This window comes from Hyperolius riggenbachi, chromosome 11, assembly GCF_040937935.1.
Source record: "Hyperolius riggenbachi isolate aHypRig1 chromosome 11, aHypRig1.pri, whole genome shotgun sequence".
NCBI lineage: Eukaryota > Metazoa > Chordata > Amphibia > Anura > Hyperoliidae > Hyperolius > Hyperolius riggenbachi.
This window is the reverse complement of record NC_090656.1, coordinates 4,132,654-4,158,807: the sequence shown is the minus strand read 5'-3', so window position 1 is coordinate 4,158,807 and position 26,154 is coordinate 4,132,654. Positions and strand designations below refer to the sequence as shown.

The window sequence follows — 26,154 nt, the reverse complement described above, 5'->3', positions numbered from 1 at the left end:
GCCCTCCTAATACTCTGACTTGCCCCATCTCCTCTATATTACTAGGGTTGGCCGAAATTTTCGAAATTTCGCGTTACTATAATTACGCATGCGAAATTTGCTATTACGGCGCGAAATTATGGTAGCGTAATTGCCATTAAAATCGTAATTGATAATACCGTAAGCGTAATTTCCAATGCGTAATTTCGCGTTTTGTTCATAACGTAATTTCACGTACAACTATACCGTAATTTCACGTTAAACCATAACGTAATTTCGCATTTCTTCGTAATTTCACGAATTTCGTAATTACTTGTGAGCTATAAAAAGAAATACATTTTAATTTTGAAAATGAAAGTAATTTCGTTTATAATAGTAATTACTAGACACAGGAAAGTGTCTGGGTATTGGAGATTGTCCAATCATATTACAGGCTTCTTTTGAGATACATCCTAAACAACTAGCGGTCCTACATCCTAAGCGAATCAGCGGTAGTCAGACGAACGCTAACAAATTTTCGCATATGAACGCTTTTTCGCGTTAAATAATGTACCGTACCGTAACGCGAAAACTATGCGAAAATTACGCTTACGCGGAATTTCGCGAAATAATTCTTCATTACGATTATGTACTTACGGCCATAATCGTACTTACACTAATAACGTGAAATTTCGCGAAATCGTAATTAAGTCATTACGCTCACCTCTATATATTACCCCTCACTGTATCCCTCTTATTCTGCCCCTCCTCACACCCCTCATATATTGCATTTCCTCCCCCAGTTGAAGAGTATCCCAGAGAGCCTGGACATCTCTCTCAGCCTCCCCAGCCAGCTGCTGGAGAGATCCCAGAATGGTACGGCCCGGAGACTCCATGTTGTGCGGATTCAGGACCCCAGCATCTTCCAGGTGGGTCAGAGAAAATCATAAACTTACTCTAATTATATTGTACACCCCAGCCCCGCCTCCACTATCCAGAGCCAGACCTGCCACAAGGTAACCTAGGCCATTTCCTAGGGCCTGCAGAGAGATCGGGGCCTGGTTGATGCTATGACCATCAGTGGTGGGTGAAAGCTCCTATCTTGACTCCATTTCACCTTAATCCATTTCTGCCCCTACCCAAACACATTATACAATGACATTATCTAGTGTCTATTCTTATTCGGTCTGACATAATATAATCTGGTTGTAACTCTCACCGTTCTCTATCTGGTCATCTTATGGAAAAACGTTGGGTTGTTAAGCATCGTCCAACTTCAGCTATCCAATAACATTTCATACAATTCCTTAGCCCATTGACACATAACTCAGTTCCTCTGTCGTGTATTGTCCTATATTTCCTGAGCCTGGTCACATGGTCACATGCTTCCTCTGTGCGACCACACATACAACGCCTCTGTTCAGTATACAGTCATGAGTGATGTGATTCAATGGAGTAACCAATCATACGCTACGGCATGATGTCAGCGACAGAGGATGATGCAGCACTAATCTCATTGCTCTCCACACAGGACACCTCAAACAGCTCCATCCTGGGGGACCAGGTGTTTGGCATCACCCTGCAGGGCACAAAGGTCTCCAACCTGGCCGAGGACATTGTAATTACCTTTCCACATGAACCCATCCAGGTAAGTGCCTGTCATTCATACAGTCAAATAGCCCCTCTCTGTTCTGTATCATCACCAAGTAACCCAAATCATATGTGCCAGGTACCTCCTCTATATCACCTGTGCCAGGTAACCCCTCCTCTTCCCCTATATCTGTGCCAGGTAACTCCTCTCTATCCTGTATCACCTGTGCCAGGTAACCCCTCCCCTTCCTCTATAACCTGTGCAAGATAACCCTTCTCTATCTTGTATCACTGGTGCCAGGAAACCCTTCCCTATTTCCTATTACCTGTGCCAGGTGACCCCTCCCTATCCTGTATCACCTGTGCCTACCTGGTTACCTACCCCTTTCTATCCTGTATCACCTGTGCCAGGAAACGCCTCCCTATTGCACGAGGTAACCCCCTCTCTGTCCTGTGCCAAGTACCCCTCCTCTTCCCCTATTACCTGTGCCAGGTAACCCCTCTCTATCCTGTATTACCTGTGCCAGGTAACCCCTCTCTATCCTGTATTACCTGTGCCAGGTAACCCCTCCCTATCCTGTATCACCTGTGCCAGGTAACCCCTCCCTATCCTGTATTACCTGTGCCAGGTAACCCCTCTCTATCCTGTATCACCTGTGCCAGGTAACCCCTCTCTATCCTGTATCACCTGTGCCAGGTAACCCCTCTCTATCCTGTATTACCTGTGCCAGGTAACCCCTCTCTATCCTGTATTACCTGTGCCAGGTAACCCCTCCCTATCCTGTATCACCTGTGCCAGGTAACCCCTCTCTATCCTGTATCACCTGTGCCAGGTAACCCCTCTCTATCCTGTATCACCTGTGCCAGGTAACCCCTCCCTATCCTGTATCACCTGTGCCAGGTAACCCCCTCTCTACCCTGTATTACCTGTGCCAGGTAACCCCTCTCTGTCCTTTATCACCTGTGCCAGGTAAACCCTCTCTACCCTGTATTACCTGTGCCAGGTAAACCCTCTATCCTGAATCACCTGTGCCAGGTAACACCTCTCGGCCCTTTATCACCTGTGCCAGGTAACCCCTCCTCTTCCCCTATCACCTGTGCCAGGTAATCCCTCCCTATCCTGTATCACCTGTGCCAGGTAACCCCCTCTCTACCCTGTATTACCTGTGCCAGGTAACCACTCTCTATCCTGTATCACCTGTGCCAGGTAACCCCTCCCTATCCTGTATCACCTGTGCCAGGTAACCTCTCTATCCTGTATCACCTGTGCCAGGTAACCTCTCTATCCTGTATCACCTGTGCCAGGTAACCCCTCCCTATCCTGTATCACCTGTGCCAGGTAACCCCCTCTCTACCCTGTATTACCTGTGCCAGGTAACCCCTCTCTGTCCTGTATCACCTGTGCCAGGTAACCCCTCTCTGTCCTGTATCACCTGTGCCAGGTAACCCCTCCCTATCCTGTATCACCTGTGCCAGGTAACCCCTCCCTATTTCATGTTACCTGTGCCAGGTAACCCCTCTCTGTCCTGTATCACCTGTGCCAGGTAACCCCTCCCTATCCTGTATCACCTTGCCAGGTAACCCCTCTCTATCCTGTATCACCTGTGCCAGGTAACCCATCTCTGTCCTTTATCACCTTGCCAGGTAACCCCTCTCTATACTGTATTACCTGTGCCAGGTAACCCTCTCTCTACCCTGTATTACCTGTGCCAGGTAACCCCTCTCTGTCCTTTATCACCTGTGACAGGTAACCCCTCTCTACCCTGTATTACCTGTACCAGATAACCTCTCTCTATCCTGTATCAGGTAACCCCCTCTATCCTGTATCACCTGTGCCAGGTAACCCCTTCCTATCCTGTATCACCTGTGACAGGTAACCCCTCTCTATACTGTATCACCTGTGCCAGGTAACCCCTCTATCCTGTATCACCTGTGCCAGGTAACCCCTCCCTATCCTGTATCTCTTGTACTTGTATGGCCTTTGTGTCTTCTGTCACCTCCAGCAAGTAAACACTCTCTGTTTTCTGTCACCTATGCCATGTGACACCTGTCTGAGAGTTCGCCTGAGGAGATGCAGAGTGGTGCATGCTGGGAGATTGTATTTCAGAGATGAAGAAAAAGGTTGTGGGAGGGGGAATATGACACATACAGTTGGAGGGGAAAGAGGCTTTGTGAGACTTTGTGTGGGAGGCGGCGGGGGGAATACCTGAAAAACATTAAGATGGCAGGGAATTCAGTCAGTGATCTTTTGGTGTCCCCAGAGGGGGTTGTGGGTGGCCCTGACAGATGCCGCAGCATCTGTGACTGAAACTGAGAGACTGTGACCCAGCAGACTACAGCGCTTTGTTTCACTGAATAATAGGGGTTTTTTTTCTTTCGAAAGTCAATACTGAGAAGGTGTAAAATATCTAGTCTCTAAAGAGAACCTGTCTTACAGATTTCCAATGTTTACTGTTATTATCGTAGCCCGAAAGACTGGCCATAGATCCATGCTGAGACACAATAGTCCTGTCCCTCCTATGCTGTGTCACACAGATGTGTGTCCTCCTGTTTCAGTGCGCGGCATTGTCCTCTGCATTGTACAGATGTGTGTCCTCCTGTTTCAGTGCGCGGCATTGTCCTCTGCATTGTACAGATGTGTGTCCTCCTGTTTCAGTGCACGGCATTGTCCTCTGCATTGTACAGATGTGTGTCCTCCTGTTTCAGTGCACGGCATTGTCCTCTGCATTGTACAGATGTGTGTCCTCCTGTTTCAGTGTGCGGCACTGTCCTCTGCATTGTACAGATGTGTCCTCCTGTTTCAGTGCACGGCATGGTCCTCTGCATTGTACAGATGTGTGTCCTCCTGTTTCAGTGCACGGCATTGTCCTCTGCATTGTATAGATGTGTGTCCTCCTGTTTCAGTGCACGGCATTGTCCTCTGCATTGTACAGATGTGTGTCCTCCTGTTTCAGTGCGCAGCATTGTCCTCTGCATTGTACAGATGTGTGTCCTCCTGTTTCAGTGCACGGCATTGTCCTCTGCATTGTACAGATGTGTGTCCTCCTGTTTCAGTGCGCGGCATTGTCCTCTGCATTGTACAGATGTGTGTCCTCCTGTTTCAGTGCGCGGCATTGTCCTCTGCATTGTACAGATGTGTGTCCTCCTGTTTCAGTGCACGGCATTGTCCTCTGCATTGTACAGATGTGTGTCCTCCTGTTTCAGTGTGCGGCACTGTCCTCTGCATTGTACAGATGTGTGTCCTCCTGTTTCAGTGCGCGGCATTGTCCTCTGCATTGTACAGATGTGTGTCCTCCTGTTTCAGTGTGCGGCATTGTCCTCTGCATTGTACAGATGTGTGTCCTCCTGTTTCAGTGCGCGGCATTGTCCTCTGCATTGTACAGATGTGTGTCCTCCTGTTTCAGTGCGCGGCATTGTCCTCTGCATTGTACAGATGTGTGTCCTCCTGTTTCAGTGTGCGGCATTGTCCTCTGCATTGTATAGATGTGTGTCCTCCTGTTTCAGTGCACGGCATTGTCCTCTGCATTGTACAGATGTGTGTCCTCCTGTTTCAGTGCGCGGCATTGTCCTCTGCATTGTACAGATGTGTGTCCTCCTGTTTCAGTGCGCGGCATGGTCCTCTGCATTGTACAGATGTGTGTCCTTCTGTTTCAGTGCACGGCATTGTCCTCTGCATTGTACAGATGTGTGTCCTCCTGTTTCAGTGCGCGGCATTGTCCTCTGCATTGTACAGATGTGTGTCCTCCTGTTTCAGTGCACGGCATTGTCCTCTGCATTGTACAGATGTGTGTCCTCCTGTTTCAGTGCCCGGCATTGTCCTCTGCATTGTACAGATGTGTGTCCTCCTGTTTCAGTGCGCGGCATTGTCCTCTGCATTGTACAGATGTGTGTCCTCCTGTTTCAGTGCGCGGCATTGTCCTCTGCATTGTACAGATGTGTGTCCTCCTGTTTCAGTGTGCGGCATTGTCCTCTGCATTGTACAGATGTGTGTCCTCCTGTTTCAGTGCGCGGCATTGTCCTCTGCATTGTACAGATGTGTCCTCCTGTTTCAGTGTGCGGCATTGTCCTCTGCATTGTACAGATGTGTGTCCTCCTGTTTCAGTGCACGACATTGTCCTCTGCATTGTACAGATGTGTGTCCTCCTGTTTCAGTGCACGACATTGTCCTCTGCATTGTACAGATGTGTGTCCTCCTGTTTCAGTGCACGACATTGTCCTCTGCATTGTACAGATGTGTGTCCTCCTGTTTCAGTGCACGGCATTGTCCTCTGCATTGTACAGATGTGTGTCCTCCTGTTTCAGTGCACGACATTGTCCTCTGCATTGTACAGATGTGTGTCCTCCTGTTTCAGTGCACGACATTGTCCTCTGCATTGTACAGATGTGTGTCCTCCTGTTTCAGTGTGCGGCATTGTCCTCTGCATTGTACAGATGTGTGTCCTCCTGTTTCAGTGCACGACATTGTCCTCTGCATTGTACAGATGTGTGTCCTCCTGTTTCAGTGCACGACATTGTCCTCTGCATTGTACAGATGTGTGTCCTCCTGTTTCAGTGCACGACATTGTCCTCTGCATTGTACAGATGTGTGTCCTCCTGTTTCAGTGCACGACATTGTCCTCTGCATTGTACAGATGTGTGTCCTCCTGTTTCAGTGTGCGGCATTGTCCTCTGCATTGTACAGATGTGTGTCCTCCTGTTTCAGTGCGCGGCATTGTCCTCTGCATTGTACAGATGTGTGTCCTCCTGTTTCAGTGTGCGGCATTGTCCTCTGCATTGTACAGATGTGTGTCCTCCTGTTTCAGTGCGCGGCATTGTCCTCTGCATTGTACAGATGTGTGTCCTCCTGTTTCAGTGCACGACATTGTCCTCTGCATTGTACAGATGTGTGTCCTCCTGTTTCAGTGTGCGGCATTGTCCTCTGCATTGTACAGATGTGTGTCCTCCTGTTTCAGTGCGCGTCATTGTCCTCTGCATTGTACAGATGTGTGTCCTCCTGTTTCAGTGCGCGGCATTGTCCTCTGCATTGTACAGATGTGTGTCCTCCTGTTTCAGTGCGCGGCATTGTCCTCTGCATTGTACAGATGTGTGTCCTCCTGTTTCAGTGTGCGGCATTGTCCTCTGCATTGTACAGATGTGTGTCCTCCTGTTTCAGTGTGCGGCATTGTCCTCTGCATTGTACAGATGTGTGTCCTCCTGTTTCAGTGCACGGCATTGTCCTCTGCATTGTACAGATGTGTGTCCTCCTGTTTCAGTGCACGACATTGTCCTCTGCATTGTACAGATGTGTGTCCTCCTGTTTCAGTGCACGACATTGTCCTCTGCATTGTACAGATGTGTGTCCTCCTGTTTCAGTGTGCGGCATTGTCCTCTGCATTGTACAGATGTGTGTCCTCCTGTTTCAGTGCGCGGCATTGTCCTCTGCATTGTACAGATGTGTGTCCTCCTGTTTCAGTGCGCGGCATTGTCCTCTGCATTGTACAGATGTGTGTCCTCCTGTTTCAGTGTGCGGCATTGTCCTCTGCATTGTATAGATGTGTGTCCTCCTGTTTCAGTGCACGGCATTGTCCTCTGCATTGTACAGATGTGTGTCCTCCTGTTTCAGTGCGCGGCATTGTCCTCTGCATTGTACAGATGTGTGTCCTCCTGTTTCAGTGCACGGCATTGTCCTCTGCATTGTACAGATGTGTGTCCTCCTGTTTCAGTGCCCGGCATTGTCCTCTGCATTGTACAGATGTGTGTCCTCCTGTTTCAGTGCGCGGCATTGTCCTCTGCATTGTACAGATGTGTGTCCTCCTGTTTCAGTGCGCGGCATTGTCCTCTGCATTGTACAGATGTGTGTCCTCCTGTTTCAGTGTGCGGCATTGTCCTCTGCATTGTACAGATGTGTGTCCTCCTGTTTCAGTGCGCGGCATTGTCCTCTGCATTGTACAGATGTGTCCTCCTGTTTCAGTGTGCGGCATTGTCCTCTGCATTGTACAGATGTGTGTCCTCCTGTTTCAGTGCACGACATTGTCCTCTGCATTGTACAGATGTGTGTCCTCCTGTTTCAGTGCACGACATTGTCCTCTGCATTGTACAGATGTGTGTCCTCCTGTTTCAGTGCACGACATTGTCCTCTGCATTGTACAGATGTGTGTCCTCCTGTTTCAGTGCACGGCATTGTCCTCTGCATTGTACAGATGTGTGTCCTCCTGTTTCAGTGCACGACATTGTCCTCTGCATTGTACAGATGTGTGTCCTCCTGTTTCAGTGCACGACATTGTCCTCTGCATTGTACAGATGTGTGTCCTCCTGTTTCAGTGTGCGGCATTGTCCTCTGCATTGTACAGATGTGTGTCCTCCTGTTTCAGTGCACGACATTGTCCTCTGCATTGTACAGATGTGTGTCCTCCTGTTTCAGTGCACGACATTGTCCTCTGCATTGTACAGATGTGTGTCCTCCTGTTTCAGTGCACGACATTGTCCTCTGCATTGTACAGATGTGTGTCCTCCTGTTTCAGTGCACGACATTGTCCTCTGCATTGTACAGATGTGTGTCCTCCTGTTTCAGTGTGCGGCATTGTCCTCTGCATTGTACAGATGTGTGTCCTCCTGTTTCAGTGCGCGGCATTGTCCTCTGCATTGTACAGATGTGTGTCCTCCTGTTTCAGTGTGCGGCATTGTCCTCTGCATTGTACAGATGTGTGTCCTCCTGTTTCAGTGCGCGGCATTGTCCTCTGCATTGTACAGATGTGTGTCCTCCTGTTTCAGTGCACGACATTGTCCTCTGCATTGTACAGATGTGTGTCCTCCTGTTTCAGTGTGCGGCATTGTCCTCTGCATTGTACAGATGTGTGTCCTCCTGTTTCAGTGCGCGTCATTGTCCTCTGCATTGTACAGATGTGTGTCCTCCTGTTTCAGTGCGCGGCATTGTCCTCTGCATTGTACAGATGTGTGTCCTCCTGTTTCAGTGCGCGGCATTGTCCTCTGCATTGTACAGATGTGTGTCCTCCTGTTTCAGTGTGCGGCATTGTCCTCTGCATTGTACAGATGTGTGTCCTCCTGTTTCAGTGTGCGGCATTGTCCTCTGCATTGTACAGATGTGTGTCCTCCTGTTTCAGTGCGCGGCATTGTCCTCTGCATTGTACAGATGTGTGTCCTCCTGTTTCAGTGCACGGCATTGTCCTCTGCATTGTACAGATGTGTGTCCTCCTGTTTCAGTGCACGGCATTGTCCTCTGCATTGTACAGATGTGTGTCCTCCTGTTTCAGTGTGGGGCATTGTCCTCTGCATTGTACAGATGTGTGTCCTCCTGTTTCAGTGCACGGCATTGTCCTCTGCATTGTACAGATGTGTGTCCTCCTGTTTCAGTGCGCGGCATTGTCCTCTGCATTGTACAGATGTGTGTCCTCCTGTTTCAGTGCGCGGCATTGTCCTCTGCATTGTACAGATGTGTGTCCTCCTGTTTCAGTGCGCGGCATTGTCCTCTGCATTGTACAGATGTGTGTCCTCCTGTTTCAGTGCGCGGCATTGTCCTCTGCATTGTACAGATGTGTGTCCTCCTGTTTCAGTGCGCGGCATTGTCCTCTGCATTGTACAGATGTGTGTCCTCCTGTTTCAGTGCGCGGCATTGTCCTCTGCATTGTACAGATGTGTGTCCTCCTGTTTCAGTGTGCGGCATTGTCCTCTGCATTGTACAGATGTGTGTCCTCCTGTTTCAGTGCGCGGCACTGTCCTCTGCATTGTACAGATGTGTGTCCTCCTGTTTCAGTGCGCGGCATTGTCCTCTGCATTGTACAGATGTGTGTCCTCCTGTTTCAGTGCGCGGCACTGTCCTCTGCATTGTACAGATGTGTGTCCTCCTGTTTCAGTGCGCGGCATTGTCCTCTGCATTGTACAGATGTGTGTCCTCCTGTTTCAGTGCACGGCATTGTCCTCTGCATTGTACAGATGTGTGTCCTCCTGTTTCAGTGCGCGGCATTGTCCTCTGCATTGTACAGATGTGTGTCCTCCTGTTTCAGTGTGCGGCATTGTCCTCTGCATTGTACAGATGTGTGTCCTCCTGTTTCAGTGCGCGGCATTGTCCTCTGCATTGTACAGATGTGTGTCCTCCTGTTTCAGTGCACGGCATTGTCCTCTGCATTGTACAGATGTGTGTCCTCCTGTTTCAGTGCACGGCATTGTCCTCTGCATTGTACAGATGTGTGTCCTCCTGTTTCAGTGTGCGGCATTGTCCTCTGCATTGTACAGATGTGTGTCCTCCTGTTTCAGTGCACAGCACTGTCCTCTGCATTGTACAGATGTGTGTCCTCCTGTTTCAGTGCGCGGCATTGTCCTCTGCATTGTACAGATGTGTGTCCTCCTGTTTCAGTGCGCGGCATTGTCCTCTGCATTGTACAGATGTGTGTCCTCCTGTTTCAGTGTGCGGCATTGTCCTCTGCATTGTACAGATGTGTGTCCTCCTGTTTCAGTGTGCGGCATTGTCCTCTGCATTGTACAGATGTGTGTCCTCCTGTTTCAGTGCGCGGCATTGTCCTCTGCATTGTACAGATGTGTGTCCTCCTGTTTCAGTGCACGGCATTGTCCTCTGCATTGTACAGATGTGTGTCCTCCTGTTTCAGTGCACGGCATTGTCCTCTGCATTGTACAGATGTGTGTCCTCCTGTTTCAGTGTGGGGCATTGTCCTCTGCATTGTACAGATGTGTGTCCTCCTGTTTCAGTGCACGGCATTGTCCTCTGCATTGTACAGATGTGTGTCCTCCTGTTTCAGTGCGCGGCATTGTCCTCTGCATTGTACAGATGTGTGTCCTCCTGTTTCAGTGCGCGGCATTGTCCTCTGCATTGTACAGATGTGTGTCCTCCTGTTTCAGTGCGCGGCATTGTCCTCTGCATTGTACAGATGTGTGTCCTCCTGTTTCAGTGCGCGGCATTGTCCTCTGCATTGTACAGATGTGTGTCCTCCTGTTTCAGTGCGCGGCATTGTCCTCTGCATTGTACAGATGTGTGTCCTCCTGTTTCAGTGCGCGGCATTGTCCTCTGCATTGTACAGATGTGTGTCCTCCTGTTTCAGTGTGCGGCATTGTCCTCTGCATTGTACAGATGTGTGTCCTCCTGTTTCAGTGCGCGGCACTGTTCTCTGCATTGTACAGATGTGTGTCCTCCTGTTTCAGTGCGCGGCATTGTCCTCTGCATTGTACAGATGTGTGTCCTCCTGTTTCAGTGCGCGGCACTGTCCTCTGCATTGTACAGATGTGTGTCCTCCTGTTTCAGTGCGCGGCATTGTCCTCTGCATTGTACAGATGTGTGTCCTCCTGTTTCAGTGCACGGCATTGTCCTCTGCATTGTACAGATGTGTCCTCCTGTTTCAGTGCACGGCATTGTCCTCTGCATTGTACAGATGTGTGTCCTCCTGTTTCAGTGTGCGGCATTGTCCTCTGCATTGTACAGATGTGTGTCCTCCTGTTTCAGTGCGCGGCATTGTCCTCTGCATTGTACAGATGTGTGTCCTCCTGTTTCAGTGTGCGGCATTGTCCTCTGCATTGTACAGATGTGTGTCCTCCTGTTTCAGTGCGCGGCATTGTCCTCTGCATTGTACAGATGTGTGTCCTCCTGTTTCAGTGCACGGCATTGTCCTCTGCATTGTACAGATGTGTGTCCTCCTGTTTCAGTGCACGGCATTGTCCTCTGCATTGTACAGATGTGTGTCCTCCTGTTTCAGTGTGCGGCATTGTCCTCTGCATTGTACAGATGTGTGTCCTCCTGTTTCAGTGCACAGCACTGTCCTCTGCATTGTACAGATGTGTGTCCTCCTGTTTCAGTGCGCGGCATTGTCCTCTGCATTGTACAGATGTGTGTCCTCCTGTTTCAGTGCGCGGCATTGTCCTCTGCATTGTACAGATGTGTGTCCTCCTGTTTCAGTGCGCGGCATTGTCCTCTGCATTGTACAGATGTGTGTCCTCCTGTTTCAGTGCGCGGCATTGTCCTCTGCATTGTACAGATGTGTGTCCTCCTGTTTCAGTGTGCGGCACTGTCCTCTGCATTGTACAGATGTGTGTCCTCCTGTTTCAGTGCACGGCATTGTCCTCTGCATTGTACAGATGTGTGTCCTCCTGTTTCAGTGCGCGGCATTGTCCTCTGCATTGTACAGATGTGTGTCCTCCTGTTTCAGTGTGCGGCATTGTCCTCTGCATTGTACAGATGTGTGTCCTCCTGTTTCAGTGCGCGGCATTGTCCTCTGCATTGTACAGATGTGTGTCCTCCTGTTTCAGTGTGCGGCATTGTCCTCTGCATTGTACAGATGTGTGTCCTCCTGTTTCAGTGCGCGGCATTGTCCTCTGCATTGTACAGATGTGTGTCCTCCTGTTTCAGTGCGCGGCATTGTCCTCTGCATTGTACAGATGTGTGTCCTCCTGTTTCAGTGCACGGCATTGTCCTCTGCATTGTACAGATGTGTGTCCTCCTGTTTCAGTGTGCGGCATTGTCCTCTGCATTGTACAGATGTGTGTCCTCCTGTTTCAGTGCCCGGCATTGTCCTCTGCATTGTACAGATGTGTGTCCTCCTGTTTCAGTGCCTGGCATTGTCCTCTGCATTGTCCTCTGCATTGTACAGATGTGTGTCCTCCTGTTTCAGTGCACGGCATTGTCCTCTGCATTGTACAGATGTGTGTCCTCCTGTTTCAGTGCCCGGCATTGTCCTCTGCATTGTACAGATGTGTGTCCTCCTGTTTCAGTGCACGGCACTGTCCTCTGCATTGTACAGATGTGTGTCCTCCTGTTTCAGTGTGCGGCATTGTCCTCTGCATTGTACAGATGTGTGTCCTCCTGTTTCAGTGCCTGGCATTGTCCTCTGCATTGTACAGATGTGTGTCCTCCTGTTTCAGTGCGCGGCATTGTCCTCTGCATTGTACAGATGTGTGTCCTCCTGTTTCAGTGCCCGGCATTGTCCTCTGCATTGTACAGATGTGTGTCCTCCTGTTTCAGTGCCTGGCATTGTCCTCTGCATTGTCCTCTGCATTGTACAGATGTGTGTCCTCCTGTTTCAGTGCACGGCATTGTCCTCTGCATTGTACAGATGTGTGTCCTCCTGTTTCAGTGCACGGCATTGTCCTCTGCATTGTACAGATGTGTGTCCTCCTGTTTCAGTGCCCGGCATTGTCCTCTGCATTGTACAGATGTGTGTCCTCCTGTTTCAGTGCGCGGCATTGTCCTCTGCATTGTACAGATGTGTGTCCTCCTGTTTCAGTGTGCGGCATTGTCCTCTGCATTGTACAGATGTGTGTCCTCCTGTTTCAGTGCCTGGCATTGTCCTCTGCATTGTCCTCTGCATTGTACAGATGTGTGTCCTCCTGTTTCAGTGCACGGCATTGTCCTCTGCATTGTACAGATGTGTGTCCTCCTGTTTCAGTGCACGGCATTGTCCTCTGCATTGTACAGATGTGTGTCCTCCTGTTTCAGTGCCCGGCATTGTCCTCTGCATTGTACAGATGTGTGTCCTCCTGTTTCAGTGCACGGCATTGTCCTCTGCATTGTACAGATGTGTGTCCTCCTGTTTCAGTGCGCGGCATTGTCCTCTGCATTGTACAGATGTGTGTCCTCCTGTTTCAGTGCCCGGCATTGTCCTCTGCATTGTACAGATGTGTGTCCTCCTGTTTCAGTGCCCGGCATTGTCCTCTGCATTGTACAGATGTGTGTCCTCCTGTTTCAGTGCCTGGCATTGTCCTCTGCATTGTACAGATGTGTGTCCTCCTGTTTCAGTGTGCGGCATTGTCCTCTGCATTGTACAGATGTGTGTCCTCCTGTTTCAGTGCGCGGCATTGTCCTCTGCATTGTACAGATGTGTGTCCTCCTGTTTCAGTGCACGGCATTGTCCTCTGCATTGTACAGATGTGTGTCCTCCTGTTTCAGTGTGCGGCATTGTCCTCTGCATTGTACAGATGTGTGTCCTCCTGTTTCAGTGCACGGCATTGTCCTCTGCATTGTACAGATGTGTGTCCTCCTGTTTCAGTGCGCGGCACTGTCCTCTGCATTGTACAGATGTGTGTCCTCCTGTTTCAGTGCGCGGCATTGTCCTCTGCATTGTACAGATGTGTGTCCTCCTGTTTCAGTGCACGGCACTGTCCTCTGCATTGTACAGATGTGTGTCCTCCTGTTTCAGTGCGCGGCATTGTCCTCTGCATTGTACAGATGTGTGTCCTCCTGTTTCAGTGCCCGGCATTGTCCTCTGCATTGTCCTCTGCATTGTACAGATGTGTGTCCTCCTGTTTCAGTGCGCGGCACTGTCCTCTGCATTGTACAGATGTGTGTCCTCCTGTTTCAGTGCGCGGCATTGTCCTCTGCATTGTACAGATGTGTGTCCTCCTGTTTCAGTGCCCGGCATTGTCCTCTGCATTGTATAGATGTGTGTCCTCCTGTTTCAGTGCGCGGCATTGTCCTCTGCATTGTACAGATGTGTGTCCTCCTGTTTCAGTGCGCGGCATTGTCCTCTGCATTGTACAGATGTGTGTCCTCCTGTTTCAGTGCGCGGCATTGTCCTCTGCATTGTACAGATGTGTGTCCTCCTGTTTCAGTGCGCGGCATTGTCCTCTGCATTGTACAGATGTGTGTCCTCCTGTTTCAGTGCACGGCACTGTCCTCTGCATTGTACAGATGTGTGTCCTCCTGTTTCAGTGCGCGGCATTGTCCTCTGCATTGTACAGATGTGTGTCCTCCTGTTTCAGTGCCCGGCATTGTCCTCTGCATTGTACAGATGTGTGTCCTCCTGTTTCAGTGTGCGGCATTGTCCTCTGCATTGTACAGATGTGTGTCCTCCTGTTTCAGTGCCTGGCATTGTCCTCTGCATTGTCCTCTGCATTGTACAGATGTGTGTCCTCCTGTTTCAGTGCACGGCATTGTCCTCTGCATTGTACAGATGTGTGTCCTCCTGTTTCAGTGCACGGCATTGTCCTCTGCATTGTACAGATGTGTGTCCTCCTGTTTCAGTGCCCGGCATTGTCCTCTGCATTGTACAGATGTGTGTCCTCCTGTTTCAGTGCACGGCATTGTCCTCTGCATTGTACAGATGTGTGTCCTCCTGTTTCAGTGCGCGGCATTGTCCTCTGCATTGTACAGATGTGTGTCCTCCTGTTTCAGTGCCCGGCATTGTCCTCTGCATTGTACAGATGTGTGTCCTCCTGTTTCAGTGCCCGGCATTGTCCTCTGCATTGTACAGATGTGTGTCCTCCTGTTTCAGTGCCTGGCATTGTCCTCTGCATTGTACAGATGTGTGTCCTCCTGTTTCAGTGTGCGGCATTGTCCTCTGCATTGTACAGATGTGTGTCCTCCTGTTTCAGTGCGCGGCATTGTCCTCTGCATTGTACAGATGTGTGTCCTCCTGTTTCAGTGCACGGCATTGTCCTCTGCATTGTACAGATGTGTGTCCTCCTGTTTCAGTGTGCGGCATTGTCCTCTGCATTGTACAGATGTGTGTCCTCCTGTTTCAGTGCACGGCATTGTCCTCTGCATTGTACAGATGTGTGTCCTCCTGTTTCAGTGCGCGGCACTGTCCTCTGCATTGTACAGATGTGTGTCCTCCTGTTTCAGTGCGCGGCATTGTCCTCTGCATTGTACAGATGTGTGTCCTCCTGTTTCAGTGCACGGCACTGTCCTCTGCATTGTACAGATGTGTGTCCTCCTGTTTCAGTGCGCGGCATTGTCCTCTGCATTGTACAGATGTGTGTCCTCCTGTTTCAGTGCCCGGCATTGTCCTCTGCATTGTCCTCTGCATTGTACAGATGTGTGTCCTCCTGTTTCAGTGCGCGGCACTGTCCTCTGCATTGTACAGATGTGTGTCCTCCTGTTTCAGTGCGCGGCATTGTCCTCTGCATTGTACAGATGTGTGTCCTCCTGTTTCAGTGCCCGGCATTGTCCTCTGCATTGTATAGATGTGTGTCCTCCTGTTTCAGTGCGCGGCATTGTCCTCTGCATTGTACAGATGTGTGTCCTCCTGTTTCAGTGCACGGCATTGTCCTCTGCATTGTATAGATGTGTGTCCTCCTGTTTCAGTGCGCGGCATTGTCCTCTGCATTGTACAGATGTGTGTCCTCCTGTTTCAGTGCGCGGCATTGTCCTCTGCATTGTATAGATGTGTGTCCTCCTGTTTCAGTGCGCGGCATTGTCCTCTGCATTGTACAGATGTGTGTCCTCCTGTTTCAGTGCACGGCATTGTCCTCTGCATTGTACAGATGTGTGTCCTCCTGTTTCAGTGCACGGCATTGTCCTCTGCATTGTACAGATGTGTGTCCTCCTGTTTCAGTGCACGGCATTGTCCTCTGCATTGTACAGATGTGTGTCCTCCTGTTTCAGTGTGCGGCATTGTCCTCTGCATTGTACAGATGTGTGTCCTCCTGTTTCAGTGCGCGGCATTGTCCTCTGCATTGTACAGATGTGTGTCCTCCTGTTTCAGTGCACGGCATTGTCCTCTGCATTGTACAGATGTGTGTCCTCCTGTTTCAGTGCGCGGCATTGTCCTCTGCATTGTACAGATGTGTGTCCTCCTGTTTCAGTGCCCGGCATTGTCCTCTGCATTGTATAGATGTGTGTCCTCCTGTTTCAGTGCGCGGCATTGTCCTCTGCATTGTATAGATGTGTGTCCTCCTGTTTCAGTGCACGGCATTGTCCTCTGCATTGTACAGATGTGTGTCCTCCTGTTTCAGTGCCCGGCATTGTCCTCTGCATTGTATAGATGTGTGTCCTCCTGTTTCAGTGCGCGGCATTGTCCTCTGCATTGTATAGATGTGTGTCCTCCTGTTTCAGTGCGCGGCATTGTCCTCTGCATTGTACAGATGTGTGTCCTCCTGTTTCAAAGCACGGCATTGTCCTCTGCATTGTACAGATGTGTGTCCTCCTGTTTCAGTGCACGGCATTGTCCTCTGCATTGTATAGATGTGTGTCCTCCTGTTTCAGTGCGCGGCATTGTCCTCTGCATTGTACAGATGTGTGTCCTCCTGTTTCAGTGCACGGCATTGTCCTCTGCATTGTACAGATGTGTCCTCCTGTTTCAGTGCGCGGCATTGTCCTCTGCATTGTACAGATGTGTGTCCTCCTGTTTCAGTGCGCGGCATTGTCCTCTGCATTGTACAGATGTGTGTCCTCCTGTTTCAGTGCGCGGCATTGTCCTCTGCATTGTACAGATGTGTGTCCTCCTGTTTCAGTGCACGGCATTGTCCTCTGCATTGTACAGATGTGTGTCCTCCTGTTTCAGTGTGCGGCATTGTCCTCTGCATTGTACAGATGTGTGTCCTCCTGTTTCAGTGCGCGGCATTGTCCTCTGCATTGTACAGATGTGTGTCCTCCTGTTTCAGTGTGCGGCACTGTCCTCTGCATTGTACAGATGTGTGTCCTCCTGTTTCAGTGCGCGGCATTGTCCTCTGCATTGTACAGATGTGTGTCCTCCTGTTTCAGTGTGCGGCATTGTCCTCTGCATTGTATAGATGTGTGTCCTCCTGTTTCAGTGCGCGGCATTGTCCTCTGCATTGTACAGATGTGTGTCCTCCTGTTTCAGTGTGCGGCACTGTCCTCTGCATTGTACAGATGTGTGTCCTCCTGTTTCAGTGCGCGGCATTGTCCTCTGCATTGTACAGATGTGTGTCCTCCTGTTTCAGTGTGCGGCATTGTCCTCTGCATTGTATAGATGTGTGTCCTCCTGTTTCAGTGCGCGGCACTGTCCTCTGCATTGTACAGATGTGTGTCCTCCTGTTTCAGTGCGCGGCATTGTCCTCTGCATTGTACAGATGTGTGTCCTCCTGTTTCAGTGCGCGGCATTGTCCTCTGCATTGTACAGATGTGTGTCCTCCTGTTTCAGTGTGCGGCACTGTCCTCTGCATTGTACAGATGTGTGTCCTCCTGTTTCAGTGCGCGGCATTGTCCTCTGCATTGTACAGATGTGTGTCCTCCTGTTTCAGTGCGCGGCATTGTCCTCTGCATTGTACAGATGTGTCCTCCTGTTTCAGTGTGCGGCATTGTCCTCTGCATTGTACAGATGTGTGTCCTCCTGTTTCAGTGTGCGGCATTGTCCTCTGCATTGTACAGATGTGTGTCCTCCTGTTTCAGTGCGCGGCATTGTCCTCTGCATTGTACAGATGTGTGTCCTCCTGTTTCAGTGCACGGCACTGTCCTCTGCATTGTACAGATGTGTGTCCTCCTGTTTCAGTGCGCGGCATTGTCCTCTGCATTGTACAGATGTGTGTCCTCCTGTTTCAGTGTGCGGCATTGTCCTCTGCATTGTACAGATGTGTGTCCTCCTGTTTCAGTGCGCGGCACTGTCCTCTGCATTGTACAGATGTGTGTCCTCCTGTTTCAGTGCGCGGCATTGTCCTCTGCATTGTACAGATGTGTGTCCTCCTGTTTCAGTGCACGGCACTGTCCTCTGCATTGTACAGATGTGTGTCCTCCTGTTTCAGTGCGCGGCATTGTCCTCTGCATTGTACAGATGTGTGTCCTCCTGTTTCAGTGCCCGGCATTGTCCTCTGCATTGTCCTCTGCATTGTACAGATGTGTGTCCTCCTGTTTCAGTGCGCGGCACTGTCCTCTGCATTGTACAGATGTGTGTCCTCCTGTTTCAGTGCGCGGCATTGTCCTCTGCATTGTACAGATGTGTGTCCTCCTGTTTCAGTGCCCGGCATTGTCCTCTGCATTGTATAGATGTGTGTCCTCCTGTTTCAGTGCGCGGCATTGTCCTCTGCATTGTACAGATGTGTGTCCTCCTGTTTCAGTGCGCGGCATTGTCCTCTGCATTGTATAGATGTGTGTCCTCCTGTTTCAGTGCACGGCATTGTCCTCTGCATTGTACAGATGTGTGTCCTCCTGTTTCAGTGCACGGCATTGTCCTCTGCATTGTACAGATGTGTGTCCTCCTGTTTCAGTGCACGGCATTGTCCTCTGCATTGTACAGATGTGTGTCCTCCTGTTTCAGTGCGTGGCATTGTCCTCTGCATTGTACAGATGTGTGTCCTCCTGTTTCAGTGCGTGGCATTGTCCTCTGCATTGTACAGATGTGTGTCCTCCTGTTTCAGTGCGTGGCATTGTCCTCTGCATTGTACAGATGTGTGTCCTCCTGTTTCAGTGCCCGGCATTGTCCTCTGCATTGTCCTCTGCATTGTACAGATGTGTGTCCTCCTGTTTCAGTGCGCGGCACTGTCCTCTGCATTGTACAGATGTGTGTCCTCCTGTTTCAGTGCGCGGCATTGTCCTCTGCATTGTACAGATGTGTGTCCTCCTGTTTCAGTGCCCGGCATTGTCCTCTGCATTGTATAGATGTGTGTCCTCCTGTTTCAGTGCGCGGCATTGTCCTCTGCATTGTACAGATGTGTGTCCTCCTGTTTCAGTGCGCGGCATTGTCCTCTGCATTGTATAGATGTGTGTCCTCCTGTTTCAGTGCACGGCATTGTCCTCTGCATTGTACAGATGTGTGTCCTCCTGTTTCAGTGCACGGCATTGTCCTCTGCATTGTACAGATGTGTGTCCTCCTGTTTCAGTGCACGGCATTGTCCTCTGCATTGTACAGATGTGTGTCCTCCTGTTTCAGTGCACGGCATTGTCCTCTGCATTGTACAGATGTGTGTCCTCCTGTTTCAGTGTGCGGCATTGTCCTCTGCATTGTACAGATGTGTGTCCTCCTGTTTCAGTGCGCGGCATTGTCCTCTGCATTGTACAGATGTGTGTCCTCCTGTTTCAGTGCACGGCATTGTCCTCTGCATTGTACAGATGTGTGTCCTCCTGTTTCAGTGCGCGGCATTGTCCTCTGCATTGTACAGATGTGTGTCCTCCTGTTTCAGTGCCCGGCATTGTCCTCTGCATTGTATAGATGTGTGTCCTCCTGTTTCAGTGCGCGGCATTGTCCTCTGCATTGTACAGATGTGTGTCCTCCTGTTTCAAAGCACGGCATTGTCCTCTGCATTGTACAGATGTGTGTCCTCCTGTTTCAGTGCACGGCATTGTCCTCTGCATTGTATAGATGTGTGTCCTCCTGTTTCAGTGCGCGGCATTGTCCTCTGCATTGTATAGATGTGTGTCCTCCTGTTTCAGTGCGCGGCATTGTCCTCTGCATTGTATAGATGTGTGTCCTCCTGTTTCAGTGCACGGCATTGTCCTCTGCATTGTACAGATGTGTGTCCTCCTGTTTCAGTGCACGGCATTGTCCTCTGCATTGTACAGATGTGTGTCCTCCTGTTTCAGTGTGCGGCACTGTCCTCTGCATTGTACAGATGTGTGTCCTCCTGTTTCAGTGCACGGCATTGTCCTCTGCATTGTACAGATGTGTGTCCTCCTGTTTCAGTGCACGGCATTGTCCTCTGCATTGTACAGATGTGTGTCCTCCTGTTTCAGTGTGCGGCACTGTCCTCTGCATTGTACAGATGTGTGTCCTCCTGTTTCAGTGCGCGGCATTGTCCTCTGCATTGTACAGATGTGTGTCCTCCTGTTTCAGTGTGCGGCACTGTCCTCTGCATTGTACAGATGTGTGTCCTCCTGTTTCAGTGTGCGGCATTGTCCTCTGCATTGTACAGATGTGTGTCCTCCTGTTTCAGTGCGCGGCATTGTCCTCTGCATTGTACAGATGTGTGTCCTCCTGTTTCAGTGTGCGGCATTGTCCTCTGCATTGTACAGATGTGTGTCCTCCTGTTTCACTGCCCGGCATTGTCCTCTGCATTGTACAGATGTGTGTCCTCCTGTTTCAGTGTGCGGCACTGTCCTCTGCATTGTACAGATGTGTGTCCTCCTGTTTCAGTGTGCGGCACTGTCCTCTGCATTGTACAGATGTGTGTCCTCCTGTTTCAGTGCGCGGCATTGTCCTCTGCATTGTACAGATGTGTGTCCTCCTGTTTCAGTGCGCGGCATTGTCCTCTGCATTGTACAGATGTGTGTCCTCCTGTTTCAGTGTGCGGCATTGTCCTCTGCATTGTACAGATGTGTGTCCTCCTGTTTCAGTGCGCGGCATTGTCCTCTGCATTGTACAGATGTGTGTCCTCCTGTTTCACTGCCCGGCATTGTCCTCTGCATTGTACAGATGTGTGTCCTCCTGTTTCAGTGCGCGGCATTGTCCTCTGCATTGTACAGATGTGTGTCCTCCTGTTTCAGTGCACGGCATTGTCCTCTGCATTGTACAGATGTGTCCTCCTGTTTCAGTGCGCGGCATTGTCCTCTGCATTGTACAGATGTGTGTCCTCCTGTTTCAGTGCGCGGCATTGTCCTCTGCATTGTACAGATGTGTGTCCTCCTGTTTCAGTGCGCGGCATTGTCCTCTGCATTGTACAGATGTGTGTCCTCCTGTTTCAGTGCACGGCATTGTCCTCTGCATTGTACAGATGTGTGTCCTCCTGTTTCAGTGTGCGGCACTGTCCTCTGCATTGTACAGATGTGTGTCCTCCTGTTTCAGTGTGCGGCACTGTCCTCTGCATTGTACAGATGTGTGTCCTCCTGTTTCAGTGCGCGGCATTGTCCTCTGCATTGTACAGATGTGTGTCCTCCTGTTTCAGTGCGCGGCATTGTCCTCTGCATTGTACAGATGTGTGTCCTCCTGTTTCAGTGCGCGGCATTGTCCTCTGCATTGTACAGATGTGTGTCCTCCTGTTTCAGTGTGCGGCATTGTCCTCTGCATTGTACAGATGTGTGTCCTCCTGTTTCAGTGCGCGGCATTGTCCTCTGCATTGTACAGATGTGTGTCCTCCTGTTTCAGTGCGCGGCATTGTCCTCTGCATTGTACAGATGTGTCCTCCTGTTTCAGTGCGCGGCATTGTCCTCTGCATTGTACAGATGTGTGTCCTCCTGTTTCAGTGTGCGGCATTGTCCTCTGCATTGTACAGATGTGTGTCCTCCTGTTTCAGTGCGCGGCATTGTCCTCTGCATTGTACAGATGTGTGTCCTCCTGTTTCAGTGCACGGCACTGTCCTCTGCATTGTACAGATGTGTGTCCTCCTGTTTCAGTGCGCGGCATTGTCCTCTGCATTGTACAGATGTGTGTCCTCCTGTTTCAGTGTGCGGCATTGTCCTCTGCATTGTACAGATGTGTGTCCTCCTGTTTCAGTGCACGGCATTGTCCTCTGCATTGTACAGATGTGTGTCCTCCTGTTTCAGTGCGCGGCATTGTCCTCTGCATTGTACAGATGTGTGTCCTCCTGTTTCAGTGCGCGGCATTGTCCTCTGCATTGTACAGATGTGTGTCCTCCTGTTTCAGTGCACGGCATTGTCCTCTGCATTGTACAGATGTGTGTCCTCCTGTTTCAGTGCACGGCATTGTCCTCTGCATTGTATAGATGTGTGTCCTCCTGTTTCAGTGCCCGGCATTGTCCTCTGCATTGTATAGATGTGTGTCCTCCTGTTTCAGTGCACGGCATTGTCCTCTGCATTGTACAGATGTGTGTCCTCCTGTTTCAGTGTGCGGCATTGTCCTCTGCATTGTACAGATGTGTGTCCTCCTGTTTCAGTGTGCGGCATTGTCCTCTGCATTGTATAGATGTGTGTCCTCCTGTTTCAGTGCACGGCATTGTCCTCTGCATTGTACAGATGTGTGTCCTCCTGTTTCAGTGTGCGGCACTGTCCTCTGCATTGTACAGATGTGTGTCCTCCTGTTTCAGTGTGCGGCACTGTCCTCTGCATTGTACAGATGTGTGTCCTCCTGTTTCAGTGCACGGCATTGTCCTCTGCATTGTACAGATGTGTGTCCTCCTGTTTCAGTGCCCGGCATTGTCCTCTGCATTGTATAGATGTGTGTCCTCCTGTTTCAGTGCACGGCATTGTCCTCTGCATTGTACAGATGTGTGTCCTCCTGTTTCAGTGTGCGGCACTGTCCTCTGCATTGTACAGATGTGTGTCCTCCTGTTTCAGTGTGCGGCACTGTCCTCTGCATTGTACAGATGTGTGTCCTCCTGTTTCAGTGCCCGGCATTGTCCTCTGCATTGTATAGATGTGTGTCCTCCTGTTTCAGTGCACGGCATTGTCCTCTGCATTGTACAGATGTGTGTCCTCCTGTTTCAGTGCACGACATTGTCCTCTGCATTGTACAGATGTGTGTCCTCCTGTTTCAGTGTGCGGCATTGTCCTCTGCATTGTACAGATGTGTGTCCTCCTGTTTCAGTGTGCGGCATTGTCCTCTGCATTGTACAGATGTGTGTCCTCCTGTTTCAGTGCGCGGCATTGTCCTCTGCATTGTACAGATGTGTGTCCTCCTGTTTCAGTGTGCGGCATTGTCCTCTGCATTGTATAGATGTGTGTCCTCCTGTTTCAGTGCACGGCATTGTCCTCTGCATTGTACAGATGTGTGTCCTCCTGTTTCAGTGCGCGGCATTGTCCTCTGCATTGTACAGATGTGTGTCCTTCTGTTTCAGTGCACGGCATTGTCCTCTGCATTGTACAGATGTGTGTCCTTCTGTTTCAGTGCACGGCATTGTCCTCTGCATTGTACAGATGTGTGTCCTCCTGTTTCAGTGCGCGGCATTGTCCTCTGCATTGTACAGATGTGTGTCCTCCTGTTTCAGTGCACGGCACTGTCCTCTGCATTGTACAGATGTGTGTCCTCCTGTTTCAGTGTGCGGCATTGTCCTCTGCATTGTACAGATGTGTGTCCTCCTGTTTCAGTGCGCGGCATTGTCCTCTGCATTGTACAGATGTGTCCTCCTGTTTCAGTGCGCGGCATTGTCCTCTGCATTGTACAGATGTGTGTCCTCCTGTTTCAGTGCACGGCATTGTCCTCTGCATTGTACAGATGTGTGTCCTCCTGTTTCAGTGCGCGGCATTGTCCTCTGCATTGTACAGATGTGTGTCCTCCTGTTTCAGTGCCCGGCATTGTCCTCTGCATTGTACAGATGTGTGTCCTCCTGTTTCAGTGCGCGGCATTGTCCTCTGCATTGTACAGATGTGTGTCCTCCTGTTTCAGTGTGCGGCACTGTCCTCTGCATTGTACAGATGTGTGTCCTCCTGTTTCAGTGTGCGGCATTGTCCTCTGCATTGTACAGATGTGTGTCCTCCTGTTTCAGTGCGCGGCATTGTCCTCTGCATTGTACAGATGTGTGTCCTCCTGTTTCAGTGTGCGGCATTGTCCTCTGCATTGTACAGATGTGTGTCCTCCTGTTTCAGTGCGCGGCATTGTCCTCTGCATTGTACAGATGTGTGTCCTCCTGTTTCAGTGTGCGGCATTGTCCTCTGCATTGTACAGATGTGTGTCCTCCTGTTTCAGTGCACGGCATTGTCCTCTGCATTGTACAGATGTGTGTCCTCCTGTTTCAGTGCGCGGCATTGTCCTCTGCATTGTACAGATGTGTGTCCTCCTGTTTCAGTGCACGGCATTGTCCTCTGCATTGTACAGATGTGTGTCCTCCTGTTTCAGTGTGCGGCATTGTCCTCTGCATTGTACAGATGTGTGTCCTCCTGTTTCAGTGCGCGGCACTGTCCTCTGCATTGTACAGATGTGTGTCCTCCTGTTTCAGTGTGCGGCACTGTCCTCTGCATTGTACAGATGTGTGTCCTTCTGTTTCAGTGTGCGGCATTGTCCTCTGCATTGTACAGATGTGTGTCCTCCTGTTTCAGTGCGCGGCCTTGTCCTCTGCATTGTATAGATGTGTGTCCTCCTGTTTCAGTGCGCGGCATTGTCCTCTGCATTGTACAGATGTGTGTCCTCCTGTTTCAGTGTGCGGCATTGTCCTCTGCATTGTACAGATGTGTGTCCTCCTGTTTCAGTGCACGGCATTGTCCTCTGCATTGTATAGATGTGTGTCCTCCTGTTTCAGTGCACGGCATTGTCCTCTGCATTGTACAGATGTGTGTCCTCCTGTTTCAGTGCACGGCATTGTCCTCTGCATTGTACAGATGTGTGTCCTCCTGTTTCAGTGTGCGGCATTGTCCTCTGCATTGTACAGATGTGTGTCCTCCTGTTTCAGTGCGCGGCACTGTCCTCTGCATTGTACAGATGTGTGTCCTCCTGTTTCAGTGTGCGGCACTGTCCTCTGCATTGTATAGATGTGTGTCCTCCTGTTTCAGTGCACGGCATTGTCCTCTGCATTGTACAGATGTGTGTCCTCCTGTTTCAGTGCACGGCATTGTCCTCTGCATTGTACAGATGTGTGTCCTCCTGTTTCAGTGCCCGGCACTGTCCTCTGCATTGTACAGATGTGTGTCCTCCTGTTTCAGTGCGCGGCATTGTCCTCTGCATTGTACAGATGTGTGTCCTCCTGTTTCAGTGTGCGGCATTGTCCTCTGCATTGTACAGATGTGTGTCCTCCTGTTTCAGTGCACGGCATTGTCCTCTGCATTGTACAGATGTGTGTCCTCCTGTTTCAGTGCGCGGCATTGTCCTCTGCATTGTACAGATGTGTGTCCTCCTGTTTCAGTGTGCGGCATTGTCCTCTGCATTGTACAGATGTGTGTCCTCCTGTTTCAGTGTGCGGCACTGTCCTCTGCATTGTACAGATGTGTGTCCTCCTGTTTCAGTGTGCGGCATTGTCCTCTGCATTGTACAGATGTGTGTCCTCCTGTTTCAGTGCACGGCATTGTCCTCTGCATTGTACAGATGTGTGTCCTCCTGTTTCAGTGCACGGCATTGTCCTCTGCATTGTACAGATGTGTGTCCTCCTGTTTCAGTGTGCGGCATTGTCCTCTGCATTGTACAGATGTGTGTCCTCCTGTTTCAGTGCGCGGCATTGTCCTCTGCATTGTACAGATGTGTGTCCTCCTGTTTCAGTGCGCGGCATTGTCCTCTGCATTGTATAGATGTGTCCTCCTGTTTCAGTGCACGGCATTGTCCTCTGCATTGTACAGATGTGTGTCCTCCTGTTTCAGTGTGCGGCATTGTCCTCTGCATTGTACAGATGTGTGTCCTCCTGTTTCAGTGCACGGCATTGTCCTCTGCATTGTACAGATGTGTGTCCTCCTGTTTCAGTGCACGGCATTGTCCTCTGCATTGTACAGATGTGTGTCCTCCTGTTTCAGTGCGCGGCATTGTCCTCTGCATTGTACAGATGTGTGTCCTCCTGTTTCAGTGCACGGCATTGTCCTCTGCATTGTACAGATGTGTGTCCTCCTGTTTCAGTGCGCGGCATTGTCCTCTGCATTGTACAGATGTGTGTCCTCCTGTTTCAGTGCACGGCATTGTCCTCTGCATTGTACAGATGTGTGTCCTCCTGTTTCAGTGCACGGCATTGTCCTCTGCATTGTACAGATGTGTGTCCTCCTGTTTCAGTGCGCGGCATTGTCCTCTGCATTGTATAGATGTGTCCTCCTGTTTCAGTGCGCGGCATTGTCCTCTGCATTGTACAGATGTGTGTCCTCCTGTTTCAGTGCACGGCATTGTCCTCTGCATTGTACAGATGTGTGTCCTCCTGTTTCAGTGCGCGGCATTGTCCTCTGCATTGTATAGATGTGTCCTCCTGTTTCAGTGCACGGCATTGTCCTCTGCATTGTACAGATGTGTGTCCTCCTGTTTCAGTGTGCGGCATTGTCCTCTGCATTGTACAGATGTGTGTCCTCCTGTTTCAGTGCACGGCATTGTCCTCTGCATTGTACAGATGTGTGTCCTCCTGTTTCAGTGTGCGGCATTGTCCTCTGCATTGTACAGATGTGTGTCCTTCTGTTTCAGTGCGCGGCATTGTCCTCTGCATTGTACA

At 50.3% G+C, this 26,154-nt stretch overlaps 1 protein-coding gene and 1 long non-coding RNA gene across 3 annotated transcripts in view; one reads left to right on the top strand and one right to left on the bottom strand.

The window, feature by feature from the left end:
* LOC137538725 (uncharacterized) overlaps positions 1-26,154 on the bottom strand; it is a 221,490-nt gene that overhangs the window by 116,774 nt on the left and 78,562 nt on the right. The gene's annotated exons all lie outside the window — the stretch shown is intronic.
* LOC137538724 (adhesion G-protein coupled receptor G1-like) overlaps positions 1-26,154 on the top strand; it is a 140,091-nt gene that overhangs the window by 44,674 nt on the left and 69,263 nt on the right. The window contains exons 5-6 of the mRNA XM_068261026.1: positions 762-887; positions 1,490-1,606. Of these exons, the coding sequence (XP_068117127.1) occupies positions 762-887; positions 1,490-1,606 (243 nt within the window). The remainder of the gene's footprint in view (positions 1-761; positions 888-1,489; positions 1,607-26,154) is intronic.